Source organism: Oncorhynchus nerka, linkage group LG4 (assembly GCF_034236695.1).
Source record: "Oncorhynchus nerka isolate Pitt River linkage group LG4, Oner_Uvic_2.0, whole genome shotgun sequence".
Classification (NCBI taxonomy): domain Eukaryota; kingdom Metazoa; phylum Chordata; class Actinopteri; order Salmoniformes; family Salmonidae; genus Oncorhynchus; species Oncorhynchus nerka.
In genome coordinates this window covers 14,781,683-14,805,836 of record NC_088399.1, presented here as the reverse complement: position 1 = coordinate 14,805,836, position 24,154 = coordinate 14,781,683, and the positions used below count along the sequence as shown (strand labels likewise).

Here is a 24,154-nt window from a genome sequence, read left to right as displayed (position 1 = left end):
TGTAGGCCTACACACAGAGTGAGGCCTAACTCAGTATGAAGGCCAAACTCAGTGTGAAAGCCTAACTCAGTGTTAAGGCCTAAAGTTAGGCCTTACTCATTATGTAGGCCTAACTCATTATGTAGGCCTAACTCAGTGTGTAGGCCTCACTCAGTGTGTAGGCCTAACTCAGTATGAAGGCCTAACTTAGTGTGAAGGCCTAACTGAGTGTGAAAGCCTAAAATTAGGCCTAACTCATTGTGAAAGCCTAACTCATTGTGTAGGCCTAACTCAGTGTGAAGGCCTAAAGTTAGGCCTAACTCATTATGTAGGCCTAACTTAGTGTGTAGGCCTAACTCAGTATGAAAGCCTAACTCATTGTGAAGGCCTAAAATTAGGCCTAACTCATTGTGAAAGCCTAACTCATTGTGTAGGCCTAACTCATTGTGAAGGCCTAAAGTTAGGTCTAACAAATTATGTAGGCCTACACACAGAGTGAGGCCTAACTCAGTATGAAGGCCTAACTCAGTGTGAAAGCCTAACTCAGTGTTAAGGCCTAACTCAGAGTTAAGGCCTAAAGTTAGGCCTAACTCGGTGTGTAGGCCAAACTCAGTGTGAAAGCCTAACTCATTGTGTAAGCCTAACTCGGTGTTAAGGCCTAACTCAGTGTGAAGGCCTAAAGTTAGGCCTAACTCATTGTGTAGGTCTATTAAAGACCTAACTCAGTGTGAAAGCCTAACTCATTGTGAAGGACCTAACTCAGTGTGAAGGACCTAACTCAGTGTGTAGGCCTAACTCAGTGTGTGGGACCTAACTCATTGTGTAGGACCTAACTCATTGTGTTGGCCTAACTCAGTGTGAAAGCCTAACTCATTGTGTAGGCCTAACTCAGTGTGTAACCCTAACTCATTGTGAAGGCCTAAAATTAGGCCTAACTCATTGTGAAAGCCTAACTCATTGTGTAGGCCTAACTCATTGTGAAGGCCTAAAGTTAGGCCTAACAAATTATGTAGGCCTAACTCAGTGTGTAAGCCTCACTCAGTGTGTAGGCCTAACTCAGTATGAAGGCCTAACTCAGTATGAAGGCCTAACTCAGTGTGAAAGCCTAACTCAGATTTAAGGCCTAAAGGTAGGCCTAACTTGGTGTTAAGGCCTAACTCGGTGTTAAGGCCTAAAGTTAGGCCTAACTCGGTGTGTAGGCCAAACTCAGTGTGAAAGCCTAACTCATTGTGTAAGCCTAACTCGGTGTTAAGGCCTAACTCAGTGTGAAGGCCTAAAGTTAGGCCTAACTCATTGTGTAGGTCTATTAAAGACCTAACTCAGTGTTAAAGACCTAACTCATTGTGTAGACCTAACTCATTGTGTAAGCCTAACTCATTGTGTAAGCCTAACTCAGTGTTAAAGCCTAAAGTTAGGCCTAACTCGGTGTGTAGGCCTAACTCATTATGTAGGCCTAACTCATTGTGTAGGCCTAACTCATTGTGTAGGCCTAACTCTGTGTGAAGGCCTAACTCATTGTGTAGGTCTATTAAAGACCTAACTCAGTGTTAAAGACCTAACTAATTGTGTAAGCCTAGCTCATTGTGTAGACCCAACTCATTGTGAAGGCCTAAAGTTAGGCCTAACAAATTATGTAGGCCTAACTCAGTGTGTAAGCCTAACTCATTGTGTAGGCCTAACTCAGTGTGAGGGAGCTAAGTCATTGTGTAGGCCTAACTCAGTGTGTTGGCCTAACTCATTGTGTAGACCTAACTCATTGTGTAGGCCTAACTCATTGTGTAGGCCTAACTCAGTGTGAAGGCCTAACTCAGTGTGAAGGCCTAACTCATTGTGTAGGCCATTTTCTTAAGGCCTAACTCATTGTGTAGGCCTAACTCATTGTGTAAGCCTAACTCAGTGTTAAGGCCTAAAGTTAGGCCTAACTCGGTGTGTAGGCCAAACTCAGTGTGAAAGCCTAACTCAGTGTTAAGGCCTAAAGTTAGGCCTAACTCATTGTCTAGGCCTAACTCATTGTGTAGGCCTAACTCATTGTGTAGGCCTAACTTGGTGTGAAAGCCTAACTCATTATGTAGGCCTAACTCATTGTGTAGGCCTAACTCATTATGTAGGCCTAACTCATTGTGAAGGGCCTAACTCATTGTGAAGGCCGGTATGTGGCTTCTTCAGCAAACTACTGAACACCAGGTGGCCCACCGGAGCTTCCTCAAGGTCCCTATAACAGCACACAACAAACCACGTGTCCATCTTTGTACAGCCAAGCTCAAGTATTTTCTGTTACATGTCCTGATTTTCATTTGACATCTTGCTCAGATCTTGGTGGAGCAGAGACAAAATGTCCCTTTAGAACATCTCAGATCTTGGTGGAGCAGAGACAAAATGTCCCTTTAGAACATCTCAGATCTTGGTGGAGCAGAGACAAAATGTCCCTTTAGAACATCTCAGATCTTGGTGGAGCAGAGACAAAATGTCCCTTTAGAACATCTCAGATCTTGGTGGAGCAGAGACAAAATGTCCCTTTAGAACATCTCAGATCTTGGTGGAGCAGAGACAAAATGTCCCGTTAGAACATCTCACGGTCACAGAAACTGCCAGAATGAGCTTTATACATATTTATATATGTCATTCTGGTAAAGCACAAAAAAGCATTACACTTTTCACATCCTTTATAATGTATGCTCTCTTCAGGTGGAAGAGTCCAACTGAATCAGTTAAAGGGAGGTCTACATATATGTGATGTGCAGATAAAGGTGGGAATGACCTGGTAGCCCTTCCAGGAAAATTTGACAGGAAGAGAGGAATGATTAGGCCCAAAAAAACACTGTCACTTCCTATAACAATTTGTGGGGAACTCCATAAATAGTGAAGCAATTCTGCAGCCACTTGACATTGGCAGAAGAGGAAGAGGATCCAGGATCCTCCTTGAGAATGGGTATGGAGTCAGGAAAACGTAGCAAAATTTTCCCTACACAGGGAAGATTTGACATGATGTATAGCAAGTACAGTATTACTAAAACCATAAAGGAGATTTGTTGGAAACTTATAGATTGTGTCTTTAATAAAAGAGCATGTTCTGAAAAGTAAAAGTGTTTGGAGTCAACTAATCTTCTAGAGGTGAGAAAATTCCTCTTGAACTATCGTTTCAATTCCTCTACCATACACACAGTAAAGACTGTTGATAGATCTGACATTAGTGAAGCGTTTTTCATCATTAAAATAGCAGTGGAGGCCTTGGCTTCCTCTGGCCCATTTTGAAATGTGGCCAGCTACGTAAATTCCCCAGAGCTGTGGTGGGCAGTGACGCTGTCAGTGGCCCTGGCAAAGGAGCTCGATTTGGCACAGTATGGGAAGCCATTATTTCTCCTTGGTTCAGATTGACAAGACAAGAGGCACATGCTAAAAACGACACCACTTTCTCTGCCCTGCCCACAAGAAGGGGAGGAGCCAGCAACAGGATGTGACTGTCACACAGCAAACAGGCTCCCCGTAATTTATTACGACGACTCAGCTCTTTTATTTTAAGGTCTCTAGTGTAGAGGCACTGCCATCATTGGGTAAATACCACACCATGTTTACACTAATATAGCCTCTGTAACCCGGGCTATCATCTGTATTTGCAAGGATCATGCGTATGCCTCTTAAAATAGGCACCCTATATGATGGGTGATCAGTGGCTATTTTCATTTGTGCCCGTCGTATGCCATCTCAAAGGCGTGGAGAACAAACGGGGAGTGGAGGGTCACAGACATTCATTCTGAGCGCGCATCCTAAATGGATAAACTGGTGTCATTCATCTGAAATGTTACTTTTGGTCAATTATACATTTTTGGGCAAAGGGAGAGAAATAAAAACATTGAGGCCTTGGTCTCTCAGTTGCATTAGGTTCATGTTTATTTAGTTTCAAGTCCTGACATTCTATGCATGCTTTGAACACGTATTGCTCTGATAGCCACAGGTAGTCAAAGTTACAGTCAGGGCAGACACATGGACACAAAGTATATAAACCCATGATGGAGGTTAAAGCTAGAATCCTTAGTTGCAACATCAATTTTTGGACTCACGAATTAATGATATATACGCCATTGATTCTTGAACATTTTTACTTATAAACGCATCATGAGTTCAATTGTTGTACCCCATCAGAATCCAAAATATAATGTAGCTTATTTTGCTCCGATGTTTGTAAACAAAGAAAATATATTTAAAAAAACCCTTATAGCCTCAAAACATGGCAAAAACTAGAATGTTTATATCATGGGATAGTCAGTCCTTGCATCCATAGCTCTGTCTATGAATTTGAGAGTGCTAACACTTCTCCAGGCCCATCCCTCAGATTTTTACCAAAACAGAGGTGGGGTGACCCTTTGTTATTATTTCAAAGGATTGTAGCTTTAAGAAACAACATGTTACAGTAGAACATCACATCTTAACTTTTTCTGCAACTTTTTTAAACCCAGAACACCAACATAAACAAACAAAGCATTGTGCCCCCCTAAAACATGACACCTGATATCACTGCAATTCAAAAGCCTTTCTTTTCATTGATACATTCTATCAAAGAGAATGAGAAAAACGATGTTGACAAATACGTATTGAAAATAAGCGAGAGGTTGTTAGTCACCATTTCAATAAAGTGTATAATGGCTTTATGCATAAGACCCCAATAGTGTTCCCTCAAATAAAATAAAGTGTTGATTGTAACACAGCACAGCAGAGTAAAGAGTTATGAGCGTAAATGTAATTGTTTGTGTCAGAGGCAAAGGTGTTGTGATGATCTGGCCCTATTCTTTTTGACACTTAGTGGTTAGGGACCTTAACCACTTAAATTGAGCAAGATTAAAAGGCACACACACACACAGGTCAACAAAAATCTAACATGTCAACCATGAACCAAAGATGAGCTTGCTTCCCTGTCAATTTGAATCCCTGAGCTGCAGGATGCAATTGAGCAAGATTAAAAGGTATCTTCCCCAATTGAGCAAGATTAAAAGGTATCTTCCCCAATTGAGCAAGATTAAAAGGTATCTTCCCCAATTGAGCAAGATTAAAAGGTATCTTCCCCAATTGAGCAAGATTAAAAGGTATCTTCCCCAATTGAGCAAGATTAAAAGGTATCTTCCCCAATTGAGCAAGATTAAAAGGTATCTTCCCCAATTGAGCAAGATTAAAAGGTATCTTCCCCAATTGAGCAAGATTAAAAGAGATCTTCCCCAATTGAGCAAGATTAAAAGGTATCTTCCCCAATTGAGCAAGATTAAAAGGTATCTTCCCCAATTGAGCAAGATTAAAAGATATCTTCCCCAATTGAGCAAGATTAAAAGGTATCTTCCCCAATTGAGCAAGATTAAAAGATATCTTCCCCAATTGAGCAAGATTAAAAGATATCTTCGTCAATTATAAAGCCAACATCCATTAAAACACACACCGGTCAACAAATATCAAACATGTCAACCATGAACCAAAGCAGAGCTTCCCTGTCAATTTGAATCCCTGAGCTGCAGGATGCCCCTTGAAAACTGGGCACCACTGACATATAGCACCTACCTACAGGCCAACACATGCATCGCAAACCATGCATCTCCAAGATGTCTACCTTGTTTCTGGTAAATGACTGGGACAGAATACTAGTTATATCCCAAACCGGCTCCTCAACCCTACCAACTCACTCGGAGGACCCTCAATTGTCACTTGTTGCTGACGAAACGAGAGTAAAGAGGGGCTCAATAAACCCATCAACTTTGGGACACACTCGTGACTTGAATGCAGCCCCAAGGTCTGTCAGAGGGCAATATTATTTTTGACGTCGTTTGCCCTCTGACGTCCCAGGGTGATCTGCCCAGCCGGTAATATGCTTGACTAGAAACAACATAAAACATCCTCCGTTTAGGCTGCAAATGTGACGATTTCCTCCTAGACTAACTTTAATGGCGAGCAGCCCTAAAGAAAACTGGGAATATATGCGTACTGTCTTACTTAATGAAACAATTTTCCTCCACCATGCTAGGATGCACCAGTCTGTTGTTTGCCCCTGTCTGAAGGCTGCATGCAACGTCCGGAAGTAGCATCATGGTGGTAGAAAATTGTGTTTTATTAAGACAGTATGCATATTTCCCCAGGTATTTTAGGGCTGCTCGCCATTAAAGCTAGTTAAGGAGGAAACCGACGCCTTTGCAGCATGAATGGAGGATGCTTTATGTAGCTGCTCATTGCGGGGTGACACGAGTGTATCACCGGCTGGTCTGACTGCGTCGACACCTAGAGGTAATAAGACGTCAGGAAGAACTACTAAGGGTCTCGGCGTTAGCTTGAACGATGCAATTCCAGATCAACATTTAAATAATAAAACGAGCATGAAATTCAAAATGATACAATTCCTCGTTGTTTTACAATATAATAACCTCAACAGTCAAACATTTAATTTGGGAGATGTGTCATATTTTACGTGTCAAGCATCAGAAACAGACACAAACAAATGCACATATATAATTAGGAACACCTGTCCACTCTTTTGTATGAAATTATGCAAACTCCTAACATTTCGCGGTGCTTCAAGTTGGCGCCTAGATCAGTTCTTCCTGACGTCGTATTACCTCTAGGTTTCGACGACGCATTCAGCCCAGCCGGTGATAAGACTCCTGTCCCCCTCCCCGGATAGCACTTCCCTCTGGAGCCTGCAGCCTTTCTGGCTTGGTCGAAGTGGCCATAGAAGGGTCTAATTAGCCCCAACACCCTTGATAATTTCCACTCCCTCAGCTTTGGGACACTTATGCATATGGCAGAGGCACACGTGTATGTGCAAATGGCTGGCCAGGGGGTGCGGTAAAGGGTAGTGATTTGAGATTCAGCCACTGACTTAAAAAAATGAAAAATCCTAGTCACCTTCACTTCAAACAATCAAATCTAATTGATATGCAAAACATTCTTATAAAACAACAAAATTACATACCAAGTAAATTACAAATGTTAAAAGTTGAATAAAAACAGACAAAAGCGGGACATTGAATAGATGTGATCAATTCATTTACAAATACGCATCAATTCCCAGTTTGTTCAAAGACATGTGTATCCAAGATGTTGACAGAATGGCTACGATAGAGGCACTTCTAGTCAAAATGCCACAACTTGCTCCGACTGAGGACCTATAGCACAACCATCAACTCTGGCACAGTCCCTTCACTTAAATCATTGTCTGGTGCAAATATGTAAACATTCAATAGATATAACACATATATTCAGTTCGATTTGGAATGCTTTGAAGGGGAGGGGTGCACTCCGTGGATCTGATGCCAGTTTGCCCTTACAACAACATTTATTTCCTTACAGTTCTGATGTAACACTTCTAACTGACTGAGTCTGGTCAATGCTGCACTTTGCTCAAAAAACACATTGTCCTTTTTTTGCCTTGTTTGTAACACACCTGAGAATACAAGTGAATATGAGTCTAACCACAGAGCCTTACATCAATTCACAACCCAAATTGTGTCCTTATTAGTCCATGAAAATCATATTCTATTCCATATTAGTCCAAACACCCACACAAATACAACAACTCCCCTACAGAAAAAAAAGACCCCAAAAGACGGCTACTTACGACGTCCCCCAAAACCTACAACTACTAATACTAAACGCGCAATTCAACAAAGTGATCCTGAATAACTTCTGAGTGCAGTACACCAAACTTCCACCTTACCCTGTTTAGAACTCAACTTCTGACGAACTCGAGTGAGAAAATATCACAGAAAACATTAACTGGCAGCTGCAACATTTTTGTTGATGCACATGCAGACATAACAATCCCTGTGACCCTAGAGGTCACAGGTGGGATTTAGCTTTGAACATGTCTCTTGAAAGAGGTGAATGCACAACAACAATACTCTTGAACTATGGCTGAGCTTGCCACTATTGGCAGCATTTCACATCTATTTAAAAAAACAAACACCCACACCCTGGGTTTTCAGCATTGTGCATATTGCACTTCTCGTCCTCCCAAGCATCTGGAGTAACTGGTACATCTCAGGAGAAGGTCGACTGGGACAGTAACACTTTACTGGCCTATCATCACCAATCCCAGAGTGGTCCTTCAGTTAATTCATTGATTGATCAAGAAATGCCATCTTCCATCGGAAAATCTTTCAACTGTAGTTGGAAACATGAAAGATTCTCCTTCACTTCCACTTACCATTCCCCTTAAAAATACCCGTATCAATTTTGACTAACTTAAATTTCTACTCGCTAAAAGGCTTGAGTAGAAATGTAAATGAAAAAGAGGCTTGAATTTGCCGCCACTTTATGTTGACATTACTAGTGATGGGAAACAAGGCATCAGTGAAGGCAGCTTGGGACATCTCATCTGTCACTATTGGCAGACGTGTTGGAGTAGATATACCAATGCCACCTGAGAAACCACACCACCCCCACCATGATAAATGTAACTAATCTTAAAAAGCTAAATGTATAGCATGTAGTATATATTAAAACTCAATTCAACTACACTTAGTAAATCAGTGTATCTGTAGAGACCTTTGGTAACAATCATTTACGCCATATTGATTTTTTTTTAAACACATTGGGGAAGTATATCATGTACTTTACTGTAGCTGAGGATAGTACAAACATACCAAAGACTGCTGAAGTTATCTTTTCACTGACACAGGCATATGTCCACTGAAAACACAACAAATACTTCCTGAGGTAGTCTTTCAGTTACAATAGCGTTTTCTAGTGGATCCCCAAACCAAAAAAAACTTCCTGGAAATCTATACGAAAAATAGCTACCATGTTAACACTTCACATACTTGTAAACTGCACTTACACGTCTGAACAATGCATTGGTTGTGCATTTCTTATTGCAGAGGCGTGTGCTCTGCATAGATGAGAATACATTCAGATCTGTCGTGTTATAAATACATTTAGAAAAACAATTCTGTCACATTCACAAAAGAAAGAAGGGGGTCCCCCCCTCCTTCAGGTGAACGGTGGGTTTTGAAAGGCGTGGCTCAGTTGCCGGGGATGAGGCCTGTTGTCAGGCAGGTGGTGGTGCCTGCTCGGAGGGTGTTGGGGCTGAACTTGCAGGAGTGTAGGACGGCCTTAAACAGCAGGGGGAGCTGTTCCAACGGAACGTTCACTAGCTTCCCTGGAAGGAACGACCATTTACAATACATTTTACACATTAGTCATTTAGCATATGCTCTTATCCAGAGAGTGTATACATTTTCCATACAATTTGTTTTATTTTTGTACTGCACCATCAAAGATAGTAAGCACAGAAAACAACCTCTCTTAATCCACATCTATCCCCCAAGCAAATCCAATGGACATTGCCGTGCACAGTATTCACAACCACAGATCTATTACAGTACATTATTTACCATACATTGGGGTGTATAATGTTTTCCCTTGATGCCATCCTAAAATAGGATAGGATGAACTTTAACCTTAGACACACTGTGCTGTATACAAAATAAACATGGCACATAACATAGTACACACATTGCACATTACCCATGTCAAACACACTGTACACATTTCATAGAAAATGGAGCTGTATCAGTCGGAGCTGAAAAGGGTTTGCATTATAAGGTGAAAATTGAATGAACTGTATGTACTCACCGGCAATGTGGCGGATCTCAGGGAGGCACATCATGATCTCAGGGAAGCGTTTGGGCTGGTGAGGGTACTTATACTCAGCTAGGTCCTGGCACACATACCAGTAGCGCTTGTTCAGCTTCTCCAGCTGAGAAACGTTGGCAAGCCCTCGGATATCTGCACAGAGGAGAGGGTTACGGATTACGATGACGACTAATACAGACGTCCCTTTAAAACAATAAAGTTGTGCTGCCTTCATTGCCAAGACTTGGTTTAATAAAATATGAATTAAATAGATACACACACACAATAATATGCACAGTATCTACTGACATTTCAGATTATATTTCATAGGTTCCTTTTTTTTTTCAGTGTAAAAATTAGCCCAGCACCCATTTTATCATCCCAGCCTTTTTTGGATTTTCCAACATATTTTAAAAAGTATGTAGAATTGACATACCTTGGGTGAGGAAGTTGATGGCTTTCATACAGGCATACTCCTCATTGCTAACCTTCAGCTGATTAAATTTGCGGAACAGGTATATCAGTCTCTCCATCACATCCATTCCATCTTCACTAAACCTGGCAGATGAGAGATAATCAATCAAAATCATTTGAAAGAATGGTTTAAGTTGCATTTAAAAGACTTAATTAATGATATATCCCAGGACCGATATTCCTCAGACAGATTAAGCTACAGGCTTAATCTGGCTCTGGGTAACCACCCTTCCTAATATTCTCCCAAAAAGGCCAACCTTGAGCCAAGGCTTTGGCAATGGAACCCATCCCCAGATCCATGTTACCAGACTCAAGAACCTAGAGACCTAAGATCCCGGGCTTCTCTTACCCTTGGAGCTCGTAGTCAGAGGGTGAGTACTTGGTGGTGATGTTGGCCAGGTCCCCGAACATCTGGCCGCTGTAGATGGTGAGGCTGGAGAGCAGGATGAGCTCCTGCCAAGTGGCACTGAGCAGCAGGGTGTAGTCCTCGATGGACAGCTCGCAGAAGAAGGGCAGCCGCTTGATCCAGGAGATCTGCCGAAATAGCAGCTCGTCTGCCAGCCGACAGAGCAAGGCAAACAGCTCCCCCTGGGTCACCCTGTACCTGGGGGACACATGGCAGACAGGGAGGTGTGAAGGTTGGGCATAACACACTTTCTTCACACTCTAGAACCAAAGATAATGAATAAAAATAGTGATTGATAGAACATTTTGAGTAAAGATCAGACAAAACAAGACACCCCAAACCTTAAAAGTCTACCAAAAGAAAACGTCAAAAGCACAGTTCCCGATACAGATGTGTACACCGTGGGAACTCACCCATCTTCTATGAGCATGGGGGTCCCCAGGGGGGCCAGGTCCTCAGCTGCCACCAGTTGGGAGACAAGGGTCTGTGATTGGGAGTACAGGCTGCGGGCCAGGGTGGGCCTAAGGACTGACTGGGCATAACCAAAAAGGTGCGGCAGGAACTTGTAGTGTGAGGACACGGGCGTGCCCACGTACTGGTCCCGGTAGGTAGCAGTGTAGCTATTCATTTCCAGGGACTTGCTGCAAAGACACAAGCCAGGAAACCATTATGGAGTAAAGAACTGCTCTACTATAAATACTTATTACACTGTGCTTACAGAAATAATTACACAAGAATAATGGCACCATAATGTGAAGCGTGACAGAGTTTTCTACCAAATGTATATTTTTCTGGGCACAGGCAAGCATGAAAAAATTATGATAGAACTCTACGCTTTATCATGGAGACAGCGCCAGAGAGGACTGGGTTGCAGACAGAAAGCATCGACCCTGAGACAATCATGTTAAGGACAGTACTTATCATTGTGGAATGGCAAGACTTCAACAAAGGCAGAGGAATGAAAACTGCGTCCTCTGTTTCCGCGGCAACAAACCCAGGGAGAATCCAGTTGTGAGGAGCTTCAAATTCTCCCATAAATGTGCTTAGGAGTGAAATGTGGGTGACCTTACATTTTAACATGAGAGGAACCTTCACTCAATCACATAACAACAACATTCAAAAACACATTACTGGTACTGGAAGGCATGCAATGGACAATTCAAAAGGTGCCATGAAGCTGAGGGGACAAACTAAAATGGATCTGTATTCATTCATAGGAGATACGACTGCCAGATATAGGTCATTTTATTCAGAAATTAATTTAAAGATATTGAATATGGCCACAAAATGTTGATGCATTTCACTCCTGGGGGGGAAGTCATAGTTTCTCAGTCAGTGGTGTTTCTCGTTCAGTGCGCCAACCTTTAAATTTTGAGGTAATGGTCTGTACCCCTACTGCAACAGCTCACCTGGACGACAGGGTGGAGACCGGCGAGGGTTGGTTGCCCTCGGAGACACCATTGTCGGGGGAACTGTGGTCGCTGTCCCCGTTGTTTCCCCAGGTGTGCTCTGGCAAACCAGCATCCTCCTTGAACTCCTGGCCTGTCATAATGCGCTCCATTTCTTCATTCGAAATCTATAGCAGAGAAGCGAGGGGAAAAAGGAGGGAGGGCAACAAGGAAGGAGGTAAGAGAAGAGAAAGCCTCTGTTCATTTTCTCTTGTCATTCAGTATGTCATGGGGTTATTGATTCAGATGCATTAGTCCCTGTACAAACAAAAGCCTGTTTGTCTGACGATAAGAAAAATGTTATACATTGGTCATTGTTAAGCTTCTTTATTCAGCTATGTAGCATACTAAACCCTGCTCATGAGAAATGACAAAGGTTTCATATAAATATTTTAAGAATGTTCCCGAGACGGTGGCGGGCAGCTTTTCTTTCACATATTGTCAGTATACCCGTGAACAGTGGAATCAATATGTGGCTATGAGTGGATTTAAGATGGCAGGAGCTTCTTAGATTGGAGAACAAAACAAGCTCCCACGGACATATCTCGCACTCGCTCTTGCACTCTTTGCCTCGGGAAGCGGGTGAACTTTTTCTCCGCCGCACAAGCGGTGCCTTCCCATTATCTGTGTTTGAAAGGCGTCTGATTACTCCGTTGCAGCGCTATCGTTCACATCTGAGCAGAAGGGTGATTTAAGCCTAATGAGTTAACCCTATCTGCAATAATGAGGGACAGACTTGATTGTCTCGCAGGGCCTGAATCCAGCTTTGGAGCAAGGACACCGATATTGAGGCAATCGCTGCAATCAACTGAATGATTTTGCTCCTTGAAAGATGCTAGGCAGAGAATGTTATCTAAAACCATTCTGCAGATACTTTCCAGGCAACAAAAAAAAAACAGGTATTTCAACTATTGCAAAATATCATGCAGGTACAGTGGTCTAGTAAAGACCGACTTTTGCTGTCATTATTGTATGGTTTTAAACATTTTGAGATGACAATAAGAACAAAGTTGGTGAAAATGAAAGCCTACCTTTCTGGTTCACAACAAGCCACAATAGCCAACAATTAAACATTTAAACATATTCAACTACGTTTTTGTGACCTGTTAAAACATTTGGAAATGCAAAGCTACTGTTAAAATGGTCTGGTTTTCACCATCAATGGAACATCAATCAAATCTCATCAATCAAATCTTTGTGTTCGGCTACTCAGCTGCTTCCAGGGGCTTCTCTTTAAAAGTACACCTGGAAAATAGCCTCTTTTTTTGTGTTGAGTCTCAAAATGTTATAGCAGTTTTTAGTTTTTGTAGCTTTTTGTAGCTGAACATAAAAAGGCTGAAATGTATGGAACATAAGTAAATAGTCTGAAAATAATAGATTTGTTTTAAAATGAAGGCACTTCCAAGTCCATGTCGTACACAAACGTGGGCTCTGAATCAATTGGAGAGAGAATCAAATCAAATTTTATTTGTCACATACACATGGTTAGCAGATGTTAATGCGAGTGTAGCGAAATGCTTGTAGCGAAATCATGTCCCTTTTCCAGTTGCCTGTAATGTGAGAAATATATTCTCTGAATACGCTTTACAAACAGAATGATGGAACTGAAAGTTTCTTCTATTGAGGTTGGTTGCTTTGTAAAAAACAGTCTCACACTGGGAGGAACCACAGGAGGTTGGTGGCACCTTAATTGGGGAGAACAGGCTCGTGGTAATGACTGGATAGGAGTCAGTGAAGTGGTATCAAATACATGAAACACATGGTTTCCAGGTGTTTGATGCCATTCCATTTTCTCTGTTCTGACCATTATTATGAGCCGTTCTCCCCTCAGCAGCCTCCACTGGGAGGAACATAGAAAACACTAACACCACAGTGCACAACCAAAGTCATTGAGGGCAACAGTGTCTGCGGTTTTCAGTATGGAGAAAACTTTTTGAAACCGAGAGAAAAAGGGAGGGACTAATTGAACTTGTCCAATAATAACACAGATTTCTTATTTTCTTTTGCTTAAACAGTAATAAATTGTAATAAATTGTGACATACCTCGACAGGTCCAATGCTCTTATTCCTTCCCCCTGGCATTCCATCCTCTCTGATTGCTGTGGAAAGACACACAGACAGAACTTAGAAAGCCCATTCTGAAAATCTGTAAATGCATTTCACATCTTCCAAAACCCTTTTAAAATAGACTAGTTGAAAGAAAAAAGATGGTGACAGGAGGGTTGGAGTTGGGTTCAGCAACTCAACATAGGATGACTGGAAGTTTTTTTACTGTTGAGGGAGATATGTGGAAGGCTGTAGAATCTGAGCTGTGAGATTTGTGGAAGGGACCTGGCACCCTCTAATGGTGAGAAAAGGCATCAGCGTTTTAACTGGTCTGAACTGGATTAAACAGAAATAGAAGGATACCCTAAAGAGCATATGATTGACATCAATTGAGTTGCGTGATGAATTAACAGTTGAATGGTGTGTGTGTGTGTGTGTGTGTGTACATGCGTCTAAACATTTGAATTTGAAAAACATAGAACACAGAAGCCCTCTCTTCTCCTCTGCTCCGTCTTTCTGTTGCCCTCCTCCCTACACGTCACACAAACACATGTCTAACTGACTACTTCCAGCTGAGAGACAGGGTCCATCTCAGCTGACGGACAAGGTAAAGGAGCAGGTTTCAACCTGTTCTTTCAGTCACTCGCATACATAAGGCTGCAAACGCTTGGTGATGTAGATGTGGTGGCCACTGGTCAGGCTTTGTGGATCTGACTAAGGTCCTTAGCACTATTCCGATTGTGTGAAATGGAGCATTGGTGGGTGTGATCTCAGAAGCTGCCACAGGGAGGCAGTGGAGGCACACTCTCGAGTTCAGCTCAAGCCACTAAGCATTTTGCACGTGAAATGCTGCAGTTGTTTGACACTGTTGTGGAGACCAGCCATGCTATTGGTTCAAATTCATTCTTTGGGGAATTAATGGGGGACCATTCCTTCGCCAAAGTGCACACTCTAAAGAGAACAGCTACGAGGGGGGTGCACTACGAGGATGGTGTACCACAAGGGGGTGGACTTACTACCCGTCACCCCTCATCAAATAAACCCATTAGTTTACGGTTAGACCAAGAGAAAATGACATATCTGTGTACTTCAAGTTCATAGACACATATTTGGCAGTGACTACACACTCTAATTGGATTATCTGCATATTGCTTAAGGTGCTTCATTCATCGTGCTTGGAAGTGTACATCTACTGGTCTTACAAATCAGATAACGCTTCTCGTTTCTCACCGTCCAATTCCTCCAGCCACTGCCTGGGGGCCATTGATTAACCAGCTGTTTCAGGCCTCCCTCGTACTCCCTCCTTTCCTTCTCCACTTAGGTGTGGCAAATCGAAAGGCAATATTTATCAATGACTTTGCATATCGAGACATCAAAGCAAAGGATTTCTCCTCCTCTTCTCGGGTTTCGACACAGCACGTTCTTATCTTTTGGAATATCGAGGATCAGAGAGTGTAAGTAGAGGTAGAACATGGAACGGGAGAGAGTACTCGTGTTTCCCCAGGGGGCTTATCGGAATGGGAAAGTAAGTTGTTTCATGGCGCGGCGAGGGTGAAATTGTGATTCGGGACAGCGGTGTGTCACATCTTCTCTGCTGCCCCATTATTATATATTTTTTTAACCTTTATTTAACTAGGCAAGTCAGTTAAGAACAAATTCTTATTTACAGTGACGGCCTACCCCGGCCAAACCCTAACGACGCTGTCATATTAATGGAGCATCACACTAACTGATGGCTAATGACACCAGTGACTTTCTTCAGTGTCCTCTGGTTGAAGAATGGAACGCATGTGTATGGTTCATTCTCTTTAATAATATGCAGTTTTAGCAGACATTTATCCAATGCGACTTACGGTTAAATCAAATATTCAGTACATGTGGCCCATATGGAAATCAAACTCACAAACCTGGTGTTTTTAAGCACCATGCTCCAACGAACTGAGCCCTCACAACCGCTTGAAAATCTTGCCTTGTTTCATCTTTTTGGGAGCATTGACATTATCTGAACAGTAAGTGTATCATAAAAATGAAGTGCCGTAACAAAAGAGGTAGAGAGAGAGAGAGAGGTAGAGAGAGAGAGGTAGAGAGAGAGAGAGAGAGGTAGAGAGAGAGAGAGAGAGAGGTAGAGAGAGAGGTAGAGAGAGAGAGGTAGAGAGAGAGAGAGAGAGGTAGAGAGAGAGAGGAGAGGTAGAGAGAGAGAGAGAGAGAGAGAGAGAGAGAGAGAGAGGTAGAGAGAGAGAGAGAGAGAGAGAGAGAGAGAGAGAGAGAGAGAGAGAGAGAAGAATAAAGAGGGCGGTATGACAAGCAGTGTCTAACTATGAACGTGATGTCATCTTAAGTTACAAGGGAGATAAGACAGTAGAGTGAGGCAAGATGGGGTGACAGGGGTCCAGATCCATCCAATCACCCAAATAGACTCTGACCAGAACTGACAACAACGGCTCTACCAGAATGCATTGGGGCTAGATCTATCAGAGGTAACTGCCAACCTTAATCATCGTCATCATCATCCTCTCCAACCCTCCAATCTTCCCTCTTTGAGAAGGTATCCAGTGTCATATTCATTAGTGCACACGGAAGGGAACACGAAAAGATTGTTTGTTATTGGAGAAAGTCAGGTCGTCCCTCTGTGTTTCAGTCTGTTTTCTTTAGTTTGGTGCCTAATGAACAGAACCCAGGTGTAATCTCCACGTGAGGTCCAATTCCAAACTCCTTTCCTCCCTGTTGTTACCTCTCTGTATCTGTCTCTCTCTATTTACCTCTACCTCTCTGTCGATCTCTTTATCTTAATCTCTCTGTGGTTTTGGGGCCTGTCACTCATCGATACCGGCACGCTGTCTTTCTCTTTGGCGTTTGATGAGGAGAATGTTTCGAGAGGGCTACAGCTGCTCCCTGCACAGCAGCTGTAGCCCTCGGCCGTTTGAACTACAGCTGACAGAGCGCTACGTGGGATAAGGATAAAGCCCTCAGGATGTGGGGCTAAACACTCATTTGAGAGGGATTTGTGCTGAAAGATGTTCAATGCGGTATATTCATTGCAGAAGCAGAGTGGTTCTGGAGGTAGTTGGAATTGGAGTCATTACTCAGAAGTTATGAGCAATACTTTGATGACAGTCACAGTGACAATACGTATGAATACTGTATAACCTTAGCAGAGGTCAGCTAGTTTAAACTAGCTTATCACCGTATAGTGATTTCACCTTTCCTGAAACCTTCAGTAATTTTTGGCCATTTTCCTACTCTTCCCCACGTACCTTTGCGGTTCATGCCCATCTGTAGGCACTTGAGCAGGCGGCAGTACTGGCAGCGGTTGCGTTGCTTGCGCGACATCTCACAGTTCTTGTCGCGGCTGCAGCGGTAGACGCGCTTGTTGCAGATGCTGCGCTTGAAGAAGCCCTTGCAGCCCTCGCAGGAGATGATGCCATAGTGCAGGCCCGTCGCACGGTCGCCACAGATGAGGCACAAGCGCGGGTCAGCCTGATCATCTGAGAGACAGAAAAGACCGAAAGAGAGCAAAGAGGAAAAGGAAAGAAAATAGATTTTTTTGAAGGATGAAAGAAGAAAAAAGGAGAGATATAGAAAACATAAGGGGAGGTATTCACAGTTCCGTATCAGTCATGCATAACGTAAATGATGTAAATGCAAGGTCAATCATTCACTCCATGGGATCACTGCCACATCCCCAATCTTGTCCTGAGCAAATAAAGTTACATATCTTAGAGACATGAATGTATAGTCATTACAGTACAAAGCCCTCTTGGTGATTGCTCATCCATATATTCTTATTCCATTTCTTTACTTAGATTTGTGTGTATTAGGTATTTGTTGTGGAATTGTTATATTACTTGTCAGATATTGCTGCACTGTCGGAACTAGAAGCACAAGCATTTCGCTACACTCGCAATAACATCTGCTAACCATGTGTATGTGACCAATAACATCTGCTAACCATGTGAATGTGACCAATAACATCTGCTAACCATGTGTATGTGACCAATAACATTTGATGACTACCATTGTTCTTTTCAAGCAAAGACTTTGCTTGAACATAAAACCATATTGTCAAAAGCCTACAGTTCAAATAAATGGTCTGAGTATTTAAAAGAAAGGTTAAAACCACCTTTTAATTTCTCTCATTACTCTCATTATAGTGAGTAGGACATTCCTAATTCTGTCCCTGCCACACCAGCACAACATCTTCCCTCTCTGCACATGCTCTCGCTCGCACATCCTCCATTTTGTGTCAGCCGTATGTAGCAGAATGGCTGCGAGCGCTGGGAGCTGTCATGTCAGATAGGGCGACCGCAGCCGTCCGGAGCCTCCTGCATACCGACAGAATCAGCCTGAGAGGCCGGCTTGAGCACCACGCCGCCTGGCATCTGATCTCACCACGCCGCCTGGCATCTGATCTCACCACGCCGCCTGGCATCTGATCTCACCACGCCGCCTGGCATCTGATCTCACCACGCCGCCTGGCATCTGATCTCACCACGCCGCCTGGCATCTGATCTCACCACGCCGCCTGGCATCTGATCTCACCATGCCCATGGACTTGGGTTGTTATGCTTGGGAACATGAGGCATGAGTGAGGAGGATAGGTATGAGGAACAAAGCAGACCGGACCAGAGCAGACCAGACCGGACCAGAGCAGACCAGAGCAGACGACAGGACCAGACCAGACAGGACTAGAGCAGACCAGACAGGACCAGACCAGACAGGACTAGAGCAGACCAGACAGGACTAGAGCAGACCAGACAGGACTAGAGCAGACCAGACAGGACTAGAGCAGACCAGACAGGACTAGAGCAGACCAGACAGGACCAGAGCAGACCAGACAGGACCAGAGCAGACCAGACCGGACCAGAGCAGACCAGACCGGACCAGAGCAGACCGGACCAGAGCAGACCGGACCAGAGCAGACCGGACCAGAGAGGACCAGACCAGAGGACCAGACCAGACAGGACCAGACCGGGACAGGACCAGAGCGGGACAGGACCAGAGCGGAACAGACCAGACAGGACCAGAGCAGACAGGACCAGAGCAGACAGGACCAGAGCGGAACAGACCAGACAGGACCAGAGCAGACCAGACAGGACCAGAGCAGAACAAACCAGACCAGACAGGACCAGAGCAGAACAGACCAGAGCAGACCAGACAGGACCAGACCAGAGCAGACAGGACCAGAGCGGACCAGAGCAGACAGGACCAGAGCGGAACAGACCAGACAGGACTAGAGCAGACCAGACAGGACCAGAGCAGACCAGAGCAGACTGGACCAGAGCAGACCGGACCAGAGCAGACCGGACCAGAGCAGACAGGACCAGAGCAGACCAGACAGGACCAGACCAGACAGGACCAGCGGGACAGGACCGGAACAGACCAGACAGGACCAGAGCAGACAGGACCAGAGCGGAACAGACCAGACAGGACCAGAGCAGACCAGACCTGAGGAGACCAGACCAGAGCAGACAGGACCAGAGCGGAACAGACCAGACAGGACCAGACCAGACCGGACCAGAGGTGAGCGGACGAGAGCAGACCAGAGCAGACTGGACCAGAGCGGACCAGACCAGAGGAGACTGGACCAGACCAGAGCAGAGCAGAGCAGACCGGACCAGACAGGACCAGAGCAGACCAGAGCAGAGCAGAGCGGACCAGAGCAGACCGGACCAGACAGGACCAGAGCAGACCTGAGAAGACCAGACCGGACCAGAGCAGACCAGACCAGAGGAGACCGGACCAGACCAGAGCAGAGCAGAGCGGACCAGACCGGACCTGAGGAGACCAGACCGGACCAGAGCAGACCAGACCAGAGCAGACCAGAGCAGACCGGACCAGACAGGACCAGAGCAGACCGGACCTGAGGAGACCAGACCGGACCAGACCAGTTGTTTCATACAGGTACAAGTTACTGCTGACCTAAAAAAATATCTTCTATAATTTTTCCCTCCTTTTCCCTACCACACAATACAAGATGTCTGTTTGAGGGTAGGGCAACCATTGAGTTTCCCCAGCCCAGGACCACTGAAGGCTTTATTCATGCACACACAAGTATGCCGAGGGCCTGTGATTCCCACTGTACTAAAATATATGCGGCCACACATTATGCAAATAGGAGCTGGTTAGCATGTTATAGGCGAGGAGCGGAGGGGTTTGGTGGAGGGCGAGGGACGGAGATGGGTTTGGTGGAGAGCGAGGGGCAGAGATGGGTTTGGTGGAGGGTGAGGGGCGGAGGGCGAGATGGGTGAGGGGCGGAAATGGGTTTGGTGGAGGGCGAGGGGCGGAAATGGGTTTGGTGGAGGGCGAGGGGCGGAAATGGGTTTGGTGAAGGGCGAGGGGCGGAAATGGGTTTGGTGGAGGGCGAGGGCAGAGGGGTTTGGTGGAGGGCGAGGGGAAGAGATGGGTTTGGTGGAGGGTGAGGGGCGGAGGGCGGGGGCGGAAATGGGTTTGGTGGAGGGCGAGGGGCGGAAATGGGTGAGGGGAGGAGGGCGAGGGACGGAGATGGGTTTGGTGGAGAGCGAGGAGCAGAGATGGGTTTGGTGGAGGGTGAGGGGAGGAGGGCGAGGGGCTGAAATGGGTTTGGTGGAGGGCGAGGGGCGGAAATGGGTTTGGTGGAGGGCGAGGGGCAGAGGGGGTTTGGTGGAGGGCGAGGGGCGGAGAGGCTTTGGTGGAGGGCATGAGGAGAGTAAATGGGGAACACATGCAAGATATGGTTTGTGTGTGTACATTTGCATTTGAGTAATTTAGCAGATGCTCTTATCCAGCGTGACTTAGTGAGTGCATTCATTTTTCATACTGGTCTCCCGTGTGTAGAAATGAGGTAAGGAGGATTGGGAGAGGAAGTGGGAGCAGGAATGAATTGTACGGATGAGCGCGCATGTTAAAACAGACGCTTGGTCGAGACAAACTGTTTCTTGTTGTTTTTTTTAGGGGGTAGATCAGATGTAATACTGCAGATAGATTGTGTCTTCCATCAATGTAATTGTCTGCATCATTTCTAATCCCCCATATATTTTTTTTGTAAATATATACACTACCATTCAAAAGCTTGGGGTCACTTAGAAATGTCCTTTTTTTTTAAAGAAAGGCACATTTTTTGTCCATTGAAATAAAATTGATCAGAAATACAGTGTTGACATTGTTAATGTTGTAAATGACTATTGTAGCTGAAAACGGCAGATTTTTATTAGAATATCTACATAGGCGTACAGAGGCCCATTTTCAGCAACCATCACTTCTGTGTTCCAATGGCACGTTGTGTTAGCTAATTCAAGTTTATAATTTTAGAAGGCTAATTGATCATTAGAAAACCCTTTTGCAATTATGTTAGCACAGCTGAAAACTGTTCTTCTGATTTAAAGAATCTTCTTCTTTAGACTAGTTGAGTATCTGGAGCATCAGCATTTGGGTTCGATTACAGGCTCAAAATGGCCAGAAACAAAGACCTTTCTTCTGAAACTCGTCAGTCTATTCTTCTTCTGAGAAATGAAGGCTACACTATGCGAGAAATTGCCAATAAACTGAAGATCTGGTACAATGCTGTGGACTACTCCCACAGAACAGCGCAAACTAGCTCTAACCAGTATAGAAAGAGGAGTGGGAGGCCCCGGTGCACAACTGAGCAAGAGGAAGGCCAGCATACTGGGGTAGCCTCTTCACTGTTGACGTTGAGACGTGTGTTTTGCAGGTACTATTTAATGAAGCTGCCAGTTGAGGACTTGTGAGGCGTCTGTTTCTCAAACTAGACACTCTAATGTACTTGTCCTCTTGCTCAGTTGTGCACCAGGGCCTCCCGCTCCTCTACACTGTATTTCTGATAAATGTAATGTTATTTTAATGGACAAAAATGTGCTTTTCTTTCAAAAACAAGGACATTTCTAAGTGACCCCAAACTTTTGAACGGTAGTGTGTGTGTGTATATATGCAGTGAGGGAAAAAAGTATTTGATCCCCTACAGATTTTTGTACATTTGCCCACTGACAAAGAAATGATCAGTCTATAATTTTAATGGGAGGTTTATTTGAACAGTGAGAGACAGAATAACAACAACAAAATCCAGAAAAACGCATGTCAAAAATGTTTTAATGAGGCAAATAAGTATTTGACCCCCTCTCAATCAGAAAGACTTCTGGCTCCCAGGTGTATTTTATACAGGTAACAAGCTGAGATTAGGAGCACACTCTTGAAGGGAGTGCTCATAATCTCAGTTTGTTACCTGTATAAAATACATCTGTCCACAGAAGCAATCAATCAATCATATTCCAAACTCTCCACCATGGCCAAGACCAAAGAGCTCTCCAAGGATGTCAGGGACAAGATTGTAGACCTACACAAGGCTGGAATGGTCTACAAGACCATTGCCAAGCAGCTTGGAGAGAAGGTGACAACAGTTGGTGCGATTATTCGCAAATGGAAGAAACACTAAAGAACTGTCAATCTCCCTCGGCCTCTGGCTCCATGCAAGATCTCACCTCGTGGAGTTGCAATGATCATGAGAACAGTGCGGGGCGGCAGGGTAGCCTAGTGGTTAGAGCATTGGACTAGTAACCAGAAGGTTTCAAATTCAAACCCCTGAGCTGACAAGGTACAAATCTGTCATTCTGCCCCTGAACAGGCAGTTAACCCACTGTTCCTAGGCCGTCATTGAAAATAAGAATTTGTTCTTAACTGACTTGCCTAGTTAAATAAAGGTTAAAAAAACAAAAAAACAAAAAAAAAATAAACGGTGAGGAATCAGCCCAGAACTACATGATCTCAAGGCAGCTGGGACGATAGTCACCAAGAAAACAATTGGTAACACACTATGCCGTGAAGGAAATCCTGCAGCCCCCTCAAGGTCCTCCTGCTCAAGAAAGCACATATACATGCCCGTCTGAAGTTTGCCAATGAACATCTGAATGATTCAGAGGACAACTGGGTGAAAGTGTTGTGGTCAGATGAGACCAAAATGGAGCTCTTTGGCATCAACTCATCTCGCCGTGTTTGGAGGAGGAGGAATGCTGCCTATGACCCAAAGAACACCTTCCCCACCGTCAAATATTGAGGTGGAAACATTATGCTTTGGGGCTGTTTTTCTGCTAAGGGGACAGGACAACTTCACCACATCAAAGGGACGATGGACGGGGCCATGTACCGTCAAATCTTGGGTGAGAACCTCCTTCCAGCCAGGGCATTGAAAATGGGTCGTGGATGGGTATTCCAGCATGACAATGACCCAAAACACACGGCCAAGGCAACAAAGGAGTGGCTCAAGAAGAAGCACATTAAGGTCCTGGAGTGGCCTAGCCAGTCTCCAGACCTGAATCCCATAGAAAATCAGTGGAGGGAGTTGAAGGTTCGAGTTGCCAAACGTCAGCCTCGAAACCTTAATGACTTGGAGAAGATCTGCAAAGAGGACTGGGACAAAATCCCTCCTGAGATGTGTGCAAACCTGGTGGCCAACTACAAGAAACGTCTGACCTCTGTATATAATGTAAATGTAAATATATTTAGATATTTTCCCCTAACCCTACCACCCCTCCCCTAATTGGAGTAAAGTAATGGACAACACCACTTAGGCTTCTACTTCCAGCTTATACATACTATATAAAACATTTTGTCTCAACTGTTAACGAACTTAAACTACACTACCTCGCAAAGACCTCCAAACAGGATTCTTCACAGAAGGGGTCTCAAACTCAGTGGGTGTCATTCTGTATGTGCATCTGTCACAGACCCCCCCCCCCCCCCCCCCCACTAAGATTTAAATCCGACACTTTGGATAAATGGCCTAAGGATAAGTTGTTTGTAACTGGTATCCTGTTGATAGTAAGTCTTTGCTATCTTTCTGGGACCACCAAGTGAGTCAAGCTCCTTGGGAGTTTGAACCCCTACCCTCTATCTGTATTGGCATCCTACGGGGCACTGGCAGTGCCAACCTCTGTTGGAGTTTTTCAGAGCGAGCATGAGTCCCTCCAACCAGGTCAAAACCACTTCAGTATCATCATCATCCACCCAGATAGAATGGTTTGAGCCTGAAATCGCCTGACATTTCACCCTATCAGGAGATCTGAGGGAAAAAACATAATATGACACTTAAAAGTTCCTGAAAATCAGCTGTGAAGGATTTCATATCGGAGTCATTTCTCAATTATAGTTCCCACTGCTTCAGTAATGGGATGAGGTGCATTGACAAGCATTTACAAGATGCTGGGAC

The 24,154-nt window shown here is 44.3% G+C and overlaps 1 protein-coding gene across 1 annotated transcript in view; it reads right to left on the bottom strand.

The window, feature by feature from the left end:
- Window positions 1-3,843: 3,843 nt before the first annotated feature.
- nr6a1b (nuclear receptor subfamily 6, group A, member 1b) overlaps window positions 3,844-24,154 on the bottom strand; it is a 39,377-nt gene continuing 19,066 nt past the window's right edge. Inside the window, exons 2-9 of the mRNA XM_029647372.2 lie at window positions 17,214-17,444; window positions 13,957-14,012; window positions 11,875-12,041; window positions 10,879-11,106; window positions 10,409-10,663; window positions 10,022-10,143; window positions 9,586-9,738; window positions 3,844-9,109 (exon numbers count right to left, since the gene is read on the bottom strand). Of these exons, the coding sequence (XP_029503232.1) occupies window positions 8,973-9,109; window positions 9,586-9,738; window positions 10,022-10,143; window positions 10,409-10,663; window positions 10,879-11,106; window positions 11,875-12,041; window positions 13,957-14,012; window positions 17,214-17,444 (1,349 nt within the window). The 3' untranslated portion in view covers window positions 3,844-8,972. The remainder of the gene's footprint in view (window positions 9,110-9,585; window positions 9,739-10,021; window positions 10,144-10,408; window positions 10,664-10,878; window positions 11,107-11,874; window positions 12,042-13,956; window positions 14,013-17,213; window positions 17,445-24,154) is intronic.